Here is a 13137-nt window from a genome sequence, read left to right on the forward strand (position 1 = left end):
TGTCATCGTGTTTTCACTGAAACTTTTCAGATACGGATGCACCTACGGTACACCAGCCCGATCCGATCCATGCCAAGAGTGCTTTTGCGCTGAACGCGCCGTGTACAATTGCTCCTGATTACGAAATGTTCACCTTGGTTAGCAGAGATACGGAGGACGATGCTCGAAAGCTTTGCACTGCGGCTGCAAAGTGGATTCCGAAGTCGGAGCGAACAGCAATTGCATCCGATGGATCACCCGTATCGGTCCCCACTGCACACTGTATACAACTTCCACGCTTCTCGCACGAAATTCCTCGTTAGACTCGAGTCATGCGTCGGCATGGAGCACTCGGCTTTGCCTCCGTCGAGTCGTTGTGACCTCGTTCCTCCGCAACGCTTCTCGAACACGTGATTTTCCAAAGTCAGATGCTGGCGGCTCGAAGCCAAAAGGCTCAGCCTGCTGTTTCCGAACGATGTGCTGCAAGAGATTTGAGTTCTGTAGCCTGCCCGCGAACTTTTGCTCGATCTCGACTTCAGCGGCAGGACCAGAGGAGTATTATACATGCTGCTGTTCCTCTTACTCCGCCGCGAGGGATTAAAGCGTCGACTTCTACAACTCGAACTGAGCTTAGCCAGATACTGGCAAACGCCAATAGCGCTGTTTCAATTTCCTAAATGACCAGCGCTAAACTTTCGGGAACGAAATACTAGAGATTCAGAAGTTAGATGTGTGCTTAGAGCATCACAGCTTACGCCGCACCGCGACTCGAAAGTACAGAGCCCGCCTCATTGAGCCGGAGCAGCGGGCACTTGAAACGATGTTGAAGAATACAGGCCCTGGCTCACACACGGGCATGCATGTGCGGATACAGTGTACGCCTGAAGTATGTGTAGTTAAATGCTGAGCAGACGAAGTGGCAGCCTGTGTTGGGGTCGACAGTTCTTGCTCATTTTCACTTTCGCCGCCTCCAACACAAGCAACTCCCCTGCACAGTTCGACACTCCGCTCACCATGGCGAAGGGACCGTTCCTCACCGGCGAGGATCTCAAGTCGTGTTTCAACCTCTTCTGCTGCATCTACGGCATTGGAACGCTTGGTATGCCCGGCAACTTCGCTCGCGCTGGGCCCACGATCGCTTGCATCGCCTTGGCGTTCATGGCGTTCGCCAACACGTACTCGTCGATCACAATGTCCAAGGTCATGCTGCTCGCTCCCCGCTCGGTCAACACGTTCGGTGACCTCGGTGAATGGAGCATGGGCAAGACCGGTCGCTACCTGTGCGTCATCTCGCAAATGGGCTCCTGCCTGTTGATCCCATGCGTGTTCTTGATCCTCGGAGGTCAACTGCTCGACGGCCTCTTCCCAGGCGCGTGGAGCCAAAACACTTGGACCGTTTTCATGGCTCTCTTAGTGATGCCCGTGTGCCTGGTCCCCACACTCAAGGAGGGCTCTGGAGCGGCCTTCGCTGGGTGCTTTGGAACCATCGTCGCTGATATCATCGGTGTCTCGGTCGTGATGTACGGCATGCGGGGGCACCCGAGCGTGCCATTCCCGGACCTGAAGTTTGAGCAGGTGGCCAACATGTTTGGCAACCTATCGCTCGCCTACGGTGCCGGTATCGTCATCCCCGACCTGCAGCGCCAGCACAGCGACCCGAGCCGCATGCCCCGCGTTGTCGGCGTGACCGTCATCTTCGTATCGATCCTCTTTTTGATCCTCTCGAGCACTGCCTACTCGGCAGTGGGCTGCCAGATCTCGGGCAACCTGCTCTTCACGATCTACCCGAACAGCACCACGGGCATGACATCGCTTGGCTTCGAGCCGAGGTGGGGCGTCGTTGTGTTGGCCTACCTGTTCATGCAGTTGCACATTACTATCGCCTTCTCGGTCATCCTGAACCCGGCCTTCTACATCGCTGAGCGTCTGCTGCTGGGCATGCACAAGGTCAAGAACCAGGAGCTCGAGAACGGCTTCGGTTTCGAGGAATCCGCTACACCCGCTGACTTGACGACGAAGCACTCGAACGCCGGACACGGCAGTGTCAGCCACCCGGTGCGTCGTAGCTCCAAGATGTCGTTTGTCTCGGTGGCCGACTCCGAGCGAGTGCACAAGGACAACGAGGAGGAAGAGGCTGCCGAGTACACTGGCGCCAACGCTATCAAGTATGTCGTGCTGCGTGTCGCCATTGTTGTCGTCTTGGTGATTCTCGCCATTGTCTTCAAGGACCACTTTTCGGAGTTCGCCGACTTTGTGGGTGCGTCGTGCATTACGACGAACTGCATCCTCCTGCCTATCTTGTTCTACTTCGTCAAGGCGTGGGAGCGCGTTCCGGCCTACGAAAAGGTTGCTGGCAGCATCGTGCTGTTCGTCTGCTTCGTGCTCGGATGCTACGTCACGTACACCACCGGCAAGGACTTGTTCTTCCCCACGACCAACGACGCCGAGTTCCCGTACTGCGACTCCGAGTACGAAAACAAGGTCTACTACAACTACACGGCTGCTCACGAGACATAGGCAAGTGCTTAGGCCGATACCGTCACTTTATTACAAAGCTGCTGAGACCACGTTTGTTTGATCGTCGTTGCTCAATCTTTTTCATGCGTGGTAATATCCTCGATACTTTGTTACCAAAACCACATACAGATATCTTGTGAATCCACTCATTAACTCTGTCATTACTTTTTGTTTGTTTGTGTTGTAGTCACTTAGATATTCTACCGACTTCCAACACAAAGTTCCTGCCTCCTCTCGTTTGCGTCGTCTGCAAGCTGTCACCCTTCGTGGGTGTGGTGAGGACTAAGCCGCTTTGTAATTTTCGCCTTCTGCATGTGCAGCTCCATTCATCCAGTGTTGTAGTAGGTCGTCGGGAAAGTAGCTCAGTGCTGATGCCCAGAGCACACTTCGTCACTACTTCGGGAAGATGAAATCCTGTAACCATTTATCTCTAGATAGACATAAGGTGCTAAGACACTCAGTTTCGAAAGCAAAAAAAATATGTCATTCAAGGCAGAGATTCTACGTGCACGTACATGTCTAACTGAGAGACGTCTAACCCTCGTGCTCGGCAGTGTAGTTGTAGTAGATGGTGTTCTCGTACTTGGCGGAGCAGAACGGGAACTCAGCGTCGTTCTCAGTGGGGGAAAAGAGTGCCTTGCCAGTGGTGTACGTGACGTAGCATCCGAGGATAAAGCACACGATAACCACCACAATGGCAGAAGCCTTCTCGTACACCGGCACACGCTCCCACGCCTTGATGAGGTAGAACACAATCGGCAGCAGGATGCAGTTCATCGTAATGCACGACGCACCCACAAAGTCGGCGAACTCTGAAAAGTGGTCCTTGAAGACAATGGCCAGAATCACTAAGATGACAACAATGGCGACACGCAGCACGACGTACTTGATCACGTTGGCGCCGGTGTATTCCGCAGCCTCCTCCTCTTCATCGTCCTTGTGCACCCTCTCCGAGTCAGCCACCGACACGTACGACATCTTTGAGCGGCGGTTTTCGTGAACCACCGAGTTGTTCGCGCCGGAAACCCCGGCGTCCGAGTGCTTGGCAACCTGCGCGGGGGTGGCCGACTCATCGTAGCCGAATCCGTTCTCGAGCTCCTCGTTCTTGACCTTGTGCATGCCCAGCAGCAGACGTTCCGAGATGTAGAAGGCCGGGTTCAGGATCACCGAAAAGGCGATGGTGATGTGAAGCTGCATGAACAGGTAGGCCAGCACCACAATGCCCCACTTCGGCTTAAATCCCAGCGAGGTCAGACCAGTCTCCTTGTGCGGGTAAATCGTGAAGAGCAGGTTGCCCGAGATCTGGCAGCCCACAGCCGAGTACGACGTACTGGCAAGCACGAGGAACAAACACGACACGAACGCGACCGTGACACCAACCACACGAGGCATGCGTGTGGGGTCGCTGTGCTGGCGCTGCAGGTCGGGGATGACGATACCGGCACCGTAGGCGAGCGACAAGTTGCCAAACACACCAGCGACTTGAGAGAACTTGAGCTCCGGGAACGGCACGTCCGGGTGGCCACGCATGCCGTGGATGACCACTGCAACGCCGATAATATCAGCAATGATCGTGCCCATGCAGCCGGCAAAGGCAGCGCCTGAACCTTCCTTAAGCGTGGGCACCAGGCACACGGGCATCACCATGAGAGCCATCAAAATGGTCCAGGTGGACTGGCTGAAGGCCCCGGAAAAGAGACCGTCGAGCAACTGGCCGCCAAGCACCAGGAACACGCACGGGATCAACAAGCAGGAGCCCATTTGCGAGACGACGCACAGCCAGCGGCCTGTCATGCCCATGCTCCATTCACCCAGGTCGCCGAAGGTCTTGACGGACCGGGGCGCCAGCAGCATGACCTTGGACATGGTGATAGACGAGTAGATGTTGGCGAACGCCATGAAGGCCATGGCGATTACAGCGATCGTCGGACCGGCGCGAGCGAAGTTACCCGGCATACCAAGCGTTCCAATGCCGTAGATGCAGCAGAAGAGGTTGAAGGCTGACTTGCAGTCCTCGCCGGTGAGGAACGGTCCTTTCGACATGGTGAAGTCCGGATCCGAGGCAGGTGGGTCTTGAAAGGGGTGGAGCGGAGTGCGGGACCTGCGTCGGAGGCGGTGGAATTGGGAATGAACTCTTGGTCGACCCGCTCGCGGAACGGAACGCGCTGCAACTTCGACGTTGAGGATGCACTGCAGGAACTCGCGCACAAAGACGTTGCTGACCTTTGTCAAAGCAGATGAATCGCCCCATGCGGGATAAGAGCGAGACCTGCTGCAGTGCAGAGCCTTGAGGCCCCAGCCACGATTCCACGGTCTCCGCTAGACTTGTTGACATGAGGACGCACATGGCTTGGACCTGCTGTGGGGATGCCCGCTGCTACTCCGGCTCACGTCTGGATTTCTGTTTGCTTGAGGCGGGTATTGCACACGAGGACGCGGGCGTCGTCGTCAAATGTTCGGGCGATACAGGCGTTAATCACCGCGGTACCGCCATTAATCCCACGAAAAAGCACATCAGCGGATCCGCTAGGGCAACGAGCACATCGCTCGGATGTAGCACCGGGAAGCGTGACTGCCTGCTTGCTTCGGCTCACTGAGCCGATCCAGCTGAACATAGGGAGTTATGTACGCAGGTTGCGGCAAAACTTGCTAACCTGTATCGACCGTCGAGGACGAACACCGCTGTGTGTGTACAAATTGTATTATAGTGCTGCCACTCGTCTAATCCTCTCGGTCTAGATTGTTTAGAAGCGAAAACGTAGCGAGAGTGAATAACATTTAGGATACACTCTGAACGAAGCATACACAGCAGCTCAAGGAAAACTTGCAAAGCCCTCTATGTGTATTACGCATTCATCAACACGCCAGCTGGCCGGCATATCATATGATAGCCCGTGTTCGTGTAGAAACCAGCTTTGTTGGTGGGAACGCTGTTCCGCGCTGACGGCCCCGCCGACCACCGATTGTCGAGCGCTACAGTCACTTGAGTGCATTCGACCATAAATCCTTCAGAACAGAGAAGTCCTTTGGAATTGAAGACTACATGTTCTGCTCGTTCGTGAGGCGAAGCGAGAACCAACGCAGATCAAACTGACACGTTAAACCCTGGATATCAGCCAGGCCGGATGCAAAGCCATCCCGCACCTGTCCTCCGTATATATCTGAGAACCAACTTCAACGAGTTTTTTCGGCCTACCGGAAACGCTGCCGCCTTAAGCCCCCGGTTGCGCTTAACGTGATGACCCCCACACGGTGACAAGATGACTAGGAAGGTAAAACAAGTATATTTTTTGGGTTACCCGACGCGATTCGCAAGTTGGTTCGCCAGCTTCAACTGCATCATTGCGATTGCATCAGTATACATGTATTTAGGTCGCTGTAACTGAGTTCAAGAGGATATCTTCAAAGAACTACACTACACAAATTTGCGATCGGATTCGTGGGTTCGTGAACTGCCGTGTTGTTGTTTAAAGATGCTCTAGCCCCCCCCACTCACTGCAGCCTCCGAATCTACCTTGCCAGACGTCCGTGCAGCGTTGCAAACTCTCTCGATCATCACTGTATTTCCCGCGATTTGACTCCGAGCCAACGACTTGCGTAGAATGGAAGTACGTATTGAACTACACCTGCACAGCTACGCCCCGCTGGGCTGGTCGTGAATGCGCTGCGATCTCTCGGTGAACCACCGCGAGGAGCGGTCTTTGCCCCGCGAAACGGAGCTGGCTCGGGAGGCTGAGCTGGGTGTACTCCCGTGCAGCATCGGAATCACACGGTTTTTCGTGCTTATAGCTGCAATGCCGATCTGGCGAGCGAGCGAGCGGAAGTTCTCCCCAGGCTTCTTGCGCGAGTTGGCCAGACCGTTCGCAACACGCCGCAGAGGCACCCTTCGGTCGAAGAGCTCGCCCTTGGGCCCAGCCATCTCCAGAAAGGGGCGGAACGCTTGGAAGCACGAGAGCGTGGCGTCGCTGTTATCGAGGATGCTGGTGAGCAGCTTGTTCCAGAGCACCTCGCCTTTGGATGCGCTCGAAGAATCTCCGTCGGAGAAGTTGCTGCTGAGCGCCCACTTGAGTTGTTGTCGCTGGAACACCTTCCGCAAATACTGCTCCCAGACGGAAGGGGTCATCGGGAATGGAGAGGGGCCTCCCTGCTTGCTCTGCTGGCGCTGCAGCGCGTGAAATAGGCCTTCGACCGCGATCTGAACGATCGAAAAGAACTCGTCGGCGCTCAGAATGCTAATGAGACTGTGAGTACTCAGCAGGAACAGGTCGCACGGCATCTGCGTCTGGACCGAGGTGTTGCTCATGGAGTGGGTGAGGATGGCGCGTTCTCCGAAGTAGTCGCCCCTTGTGTACTGCGCGACTGGCTGGTCAGGGCCTCGAGTCTTCGTAGTCGCCAACAAATGACCAGACACTACGAAGAAAACTCCCTCCGGCATCCGCTCTTCCTGCAGCACATACTCCCTGCTGGGATAGCTGTCGAACCGTAGTTGGTCTGCGATAGCCTGGGTGAGTCGTGTTAGACTGGGGCCATCGCCCTGCGCTAGAGGACGGAAGACTTTGAATATCAAAGCTTGGAGCGGCAATTCGACAATGTACAGCACGGTTTCTCGACGAATCTGCGGGGGTAGTGTGCTAAATACCTCTTGGTAGGCAACACCACGGTGAGAGGACCACAGGTTGGACAGGAAGACGTGTACCCGTGCGTTGAGCGCTGGACTGACCTTCCACCGGGCAATGGTGTGCTCCACGGCGATGTGGTTCTTGCGGTAGTTGACTTCGTTGTCGATCGAGGAGATGAAGAGGCTGGCGAGCTCACCGACCATGAACGCCATCACCATCAAGCCTAAGAAGCACACGATGTCGGCGAACATGAAGCCGTTGCCCTCCGGCATGAACGTCCGCCCCTTCTTGATGAACGCAGTGACTGCAAAGAATAACCCGCGGAGGAAACGGAGGTACAGGATGGACAATGGCGAGTTCTCGTCCGTGTCGAGCTCTGTGGACGGGAACCACGAGTTCCATTCCGTGCTGTAGCCTTCGAGGTCCGCGAACATCAAGTAGACGCACGCGCCCCAGTAAATGACCAACATGTAGAGCAGCGAGATAGTTTGGAGGCGACCCGACTCGTACGAAACACTCTGTCGATGGATCTCGTTCATGTAGTGCGCGACGTTGAGCACCTTAACGCATCTGTTCACACTGAGCCAGGCAACTTCCGTTGGCGGGGAGAACATGTAGAACAGATATTTTATGGGAAGAGCTGCGATAATGTCAACTGCCAATCTGTTGTGTCGATAGGACTTGCGGATGTCAACCTCATACAGCTCCATTTCGAGCTCCGTTTGTTTCAACCGCAAATTGACCCAAATATCCACCACGAACACGATGAAGCTAAGAACTTCGAGCGTATTGGCACCCAGAGAGAGTCCGCTCCAGGCCCTGCATGCATCGAAAGCAACACAACTCGGCAGCATGAAGGCTACGTAGAACGTGCTCGCAGTCACAATACGCAGCCAAATAATATGTTCCGGGCTCTGCGTCTCCAAGACGGCTGACAAACTGCTAATCCAGTTTAGGGAGCACCACCAGCTTCCTGGAGATACGAACGCACCTTGAATATTCCCGGTGGGTGGCTGAGCAATCTCGATGGGTTTCAATCCAGGAGAGCTGTTAAAACTGCGCACTAGAGTTGTGATCGAATTCCCGCGTTGCTTCATCTCTTTTTGCTGGAGCTTTGCGGTTTGGAGCACGTATGTTTTCCATTCTGGAAACAAGTCGAACACCATCTCCAAAGAATGCCTGGACAGGGAGTAGAGTATGCACGACGACTTGCAACGGACCGAGCACGTTCGAGGTGCGTCTGCAAACAGCGCGTTCTCCCCAAAGAAATCTCCTGCAGATATGTCGTTGACCTTTTGCAGCGGCCTCATCCGAGCGAACTCGAGGATTCCTTCCGACCGGCATGAATCGCCCAGTGCACCTTTTCGCTTCGGTGTGAACATGCTGAGAACTCCCCTGAATACGAAGTACATATCCGTGCCGTCATCGCCGAACCTGTACACGTATTCCTCCTTAAGCATCAGTTCCTGCTTGAACTGAGCCACCAGCATTCGAGTGATGGACGCGTTCATGCCCTTGAGGAACGGCACCTTCTCGATCATGGGATTCAAGTTCAGTAGCCGAATATCCGTCATAAGCGGAGGGGGCAGCCAACGCTCAAGCACCTCCTCCTGCGTGATGGAGTGGAATCTCTTGAAAAACAAGAGCGTCTTGATTTTGTTTTGCAGTCCTGTCGGCAGCTTAAAGTGCACCAGAAGACGGCGAATCGACCCCAACTTTGTGTTGAATTCGCGGTGCTCGGCGTTCGAGAGCTCGATAATGTCCGTGAAGTTTCCAATCACGTACGCGAACAAGAAGAAGCCGATGATAAGCGTGATGATCGTAAGTAGGCACTGCGATGCAGTTTGGGGGAGTTCGCCCGTGTTCGAAGCTGACATGATGCCGAACGCCCAGAAGTTGGAAGCGAAGTACTGGTGAAGCAACGAAGCGTGTTCCAAAGACGTTGGAAGGGACCAAGAGTTCTCCCCGAAGCTAGTGGCGGATGATTCCCCGAGCACTAGACTGTGGAGGCCTGACGCGTGAAAAGCGAAGTCGAAATATATACAGCCCAGGATGTGGGTGGCTAGAAACGTATAGTAAACCAGCTTCATCATGCGCAGCTCGCTCGTAAATTTGATGTACCGCTGCTCTAAGGCTCGGAACTGGTTGGGCACTTTCAGCAATCGCACTACTTTGTTGAGATTGAAGAGCTCTCGGCGTTTGACCGAGGGTAACCAATTGATCATGAATAGCGGGAGCAACGCGGCGACGTCCACGATGCAATACCACGAACGGAGATAACGCCGACGGATCGCTTTCAAGTCCATAACCTTATTACCGAACTCGCGATACCCAAGCCATAAACGAACATAAACATCGACGACGAAAGAGACTTCCAGTGCTATCGTGATTCCGTCTGTTGTAGTGGAGGACTCGACAAGGGCACCAAAGCAAATATTGATCAGGACGTGAGTCCACTGCACGGTCATAGCAATTGACAGCCACGTTTCCCACAAAATCACGTATCTGGAATCGGGGTCAATGGCTCGCTCCTGCCTCGATAGTAAACACACACGGCCCACAGTTTTCGAGTACTGACGAAAGTCCTGGCTGGTGAATGCCGATTTCGCAAGCTTCGTGTGAAGCAGTCGACTTTCAAGCTGGAGCAGCTGTGATGGGAACGGCGGAAAAGTCGAGTAAAGCTTGTGAAGCGCGTCTCTCGATAGGAAAATGACAACGCATCCACTTTGAGCTATCGCGTCCTCCGTATACCCTGCTTGCATTGTGGCAACACTCACAACTTCTGTACCGAAATACCCTCCGCGTGATACCTTGGTCCGTCTATCACTCGTTTCCAGGACTACAAGTCCTTCTAGCGAGAAGTACAGCCCACGCGCGTTATCACCCGCCCGATAGATATACTCACCTTGGCCGAATAACATCATCACAGCATTCTCGACTAGCGTGTCCTCCAGATTAGTCAAAACCTGGCGAACCCCAGTCAGGAGGGACAACGTCTGCAAAGCTGGCAAATATATGCTTCGCAGCACTTCCGTTTTAAAGGAGACCGGAAGTTCAGTCAACAGCTCATTAACGGATGTGCCGCGATGTGACGCCCACCAAAAATCGAGGAACAGATTGACGCGGTGGTGGATTGCGAACGGCATGTTCTGGTGGCGCAAAAACCCTTGGATTCGAGATCGAATGGCAAAAAACTCCTTTTCTTCGTGTGCTGATGCAGTGAATCGCTTTTGAACATTATCCACCACGATAGCGGTGATGACAAACCCACTCAACATGAATAGCAGAGCCACAATGTACTCCAGGTCATTTTCGGGTTCAACGCCTTTGCCCAAACCAGTGAACTTGTGGGTTGCGAAGTAAAAGGAGCGCAAGTACTGCATCGTGGCGATATGCTCGAGCTCTGGATCGTCGAGCTTGTATATGATATTGCCGTAGCCGAGAAAATGCGTTTCGTTGATGCGTTGAAGCTCAACGTCATGGTACAACAACCACCCTTCTTCTTCGTCGCTGAATCCTACAAAAGAGGTGAAGCTGAAGTACAGACAGGTTCCGATGTGGATCAGTAGAAACAACAGCACAGCAAACAGTATGAGTCGATGCTTGCTGCGAAGGGGGTAAATTGCGTCTACTTCATGGAAATGCCCTGGGACGCGCCAAACTCTGCGATCAAAAGCATCTGTTAATTTTTTCTTGGCGTTTATCGCTTTATGTATCACATGCACTCACCTTAGTAGACGCGGTACGCGAGCTAAGCAATGCAAAGCGGGGCGTGCAAAAACCTCGTATGGCAGGGCGAATAATAAATCAAAAACAAAAGCTCCCCGCAAGTATCGTGGCGCACTCTTGGTCGTATCTCGAATGGTTTCGGAGGCCTGGACGAATGCCAGGTTGAAATTCGCGTAGATGTCTGCCCAGAGAACTGCATCGGCAGCACCGTTCATCACATAAACGAACCAATCTACGTTGTCAAAAGCTGGAAAGCTGAGTTGTAGCGGGATCGAGCACCAGTTAAATATTAATACAATCTCCAACGCAATGATCCAAGCGATTCGAAAGGGATCATTACATGCCAGTCCTTGCTTCAGAAGCAGAGCTGTCCACCAAGGTTTCGGCGCAATGGTATCAATTCGAGGAGCCGTGTATTCATCGTACACATCTTTCATCGCGTCTGATAAGCGCTTTTTTTTCATACTTAAAACTCGCTGAAGAAGGAGGCGCGGTCGACGCCGTACAGGTGGCTGCGAAATCTCCGTGGTCATTGGCGGACTGATTTCCTCTATTGGTGAGTTGGGGTGGAACAGCGTCGGAATCACAACACTTGTCTTCTTTTTTGCAGCTGCGGTCATTCCTGTCCAAACTTCCGCTTGAGTAGTGCTCTTCAGATTTTCTTTACTGTTCATTCTTTGCGGCTTGATCAACGGTCTTTCTTCCACAGGCGCAAACGTACTCTTCACCCGCGTCTTCTCAATTATTGCATCAACAATCTTCTTTATCCCGTTCGCAGCAGTCGGATAGGAATCAAGAACCAACTCGGTATGAAATCGTGAAAGCTTGTAAAGGACGCAATATGTGTTGGTTACCACAGTAGCAGAACGAGGAAAGCTCGAAAACAATGAAAGTTCGCCAACAAAGTCGTCCTTCCGAAGCTCTCGGATTTTCGCCTTCCTTCCGATGACGTCCAGCACTCCGGCATGAATGATGTACATGGCGTCGCCGGGGTCTCCTATGCTGAAGAGCGTGCACTGAGCCGGTAGGGATATTCGCTCAAGCAGTGACGTTAACAGTTCGATAAACTCAGCCTTACAGCTGGAGAACACGGTGATTTTTGCTATCACTCCCCTCAAGAGCTCAATCTGGACATCTTTGCCGATGGAGGGGCACAAAAGCTTGGTCACTTCGCGATCGATTGTGTCTGTACCCGTGTAGTAGTGCTGCGGTGCGAAATGTAAGAAAGACAACGTAATAAGTTAGCCAGCAGTTAGATAGTATACGTATAGTGTACAACTTACGTACTCTCAAATACTCGATGATCGGGTCCCGCACGTGATCAGGAACGCGATGAAAGGTTAAAATGTGCTTGAGCTGCGTAATTCGCGCTTCAGAAACCTCGGAGTTTGTGGCCTCGCACTTGGAGATCAAGAAAAACGTTGCGCAGAGGGACGTGAATACTGAAAATCCGCAAATGGCGACTGCGATCGTAAAGCAGAACTCGTTGATATTGTGAGGTAGCTCTCCTTCGAAGAGACCGGTCAGGAGACCGAACGCCCAGAACATGGACATCAGATATTGCGTACGCGTCGTAGCTGCGTGCTCAGGAGGCGAAGGCAGCCAGTCGTTGTTGTGGTGATCATCATACCCGAAAGAAAAGCGGATACATGCGATGTAGTGCGACAGCAGCACGACGCCGACCAGCAGCTTGGACAGCTTCAAAAGTTCAAAGTGGCGAACGTAGACGTCCTCCACCGTCGACAGGTATCTCGGCACTCGGTACACGCGGAGCACCTTGTGGACTTCTAAGACCATCGTCGACGTCGACAACCGCACCGGTAGCGTGGAAAACGGGATGATGGCGAATAAATCCACCGCAAACTCCCGAGATTTGAGATACCTTGCGTGGGTGACCCTGATGTCGTTGACCAGGTTGCCGTCCTTGTAGAAGCCCGTGGTGAACTTGACGTAGAAATCGACCAGAAACAAGAATTCAACCACGTAGAATACGATAGCAGCGGCGTTGTCGCACAGCGGAACGCTGGGCTGGAACGTGATGATGAACGGGATGGTTGCAAACTCGTACAGTAGACTAACCAGCAGCACTTGATGCCATACTTTGAAGCTTGCTGCCTGAGGATCTCGGGCGCGTCTCGACGGGCGAATAATGATCTCGTCGAGTATCGCCGGCACACTCAGGGATCGAAGTCGTGACGCCGGCATCGTGATGGCACGCGGTCTGTGGTTTTACTGGCGAAGCGCCGCCCAGGTTTTGAGATCGTTCAATGGAGGTTCCGTAGCAGTTAGAGAG

The 13137-nt window shown here is 53.3% G+C and overlaps 3 protein-coding genes across 3 annotated transcripts; 1 reads left to right on the forward strand and 2 right to left on the reverse strand.

The window, feature by feature from the left end:
- Positions 1-993: 993 nt before the first annotated feature.
- Positions 994-1990, forward strand: IUM83_05004 (Amino Acid/Auxin Permease (AAAP) Family; the record flags this gene model as incomplete). Its single annotated transcript, XM_067929112.1, has 2 exons — positions 994-1808; positions 1927-1990. 2 exons carry the CDS (start codon positions 994-996, stop codon positions 1988-1990), a joined length of 879 nt encoding a protein of 292 aa, XP_067794833.1.
- A 1040-nt stretch (positions 1991-3030) lies between these two features.
- Positions 3031-4539, reverse strand: IUM83_05005 (Amino Acid/Auxin Permease (AAAP) Family; the record flags this gene model as incomplete). Its single annotated transcript, XM_067929113.1, has 1 exon — positions 3031-4539. The coding sequence occupies one exon, from the start codon at positions 4537-4539 to the stop codon at positions 3031-3033; it is 1509 nt and encodes a 502-aa protein (XP_067794901.1).
- A 1591-nt stretch (positions 4540-6130) lies between these two features.
- On the reverse strand, positions 6131-13049 carry IUM83_05006 (Voltage-gated Ion Channel (VIC) Superfamily; the record flags this gene model as incomplete). The annotated part of the gene is made up of 3 exons (XM_067929114.1): positions 6131-8985; positions 11923-12049; positions 12132-13049. 3 exons carry the CDS (start codon positions 13047-13049, stop codon positions 6131-6133), a joined length of 3900 nt encoding a protein of 1299 aa, XP_067794834.1.
- Between the last annotated feature and the right edge of the window lie 88 nt (positions 13050-13137).

The sequence above is a fragment of the Phytophthora cinnamomi genome (assembly GCF_018691715.1).
Source record: "Phytophthora cinnamomi strain GKB4 chromosome Unknown Contig23, whole genome shotgun sequence".
Taxonomy (NCBI): domain Eukaryota; phylum Oomycota; class Peronosporomycetes; order Peronosporales; family Peronosporaceae; genus Phytophthora; species Phytophthora cinnamomi.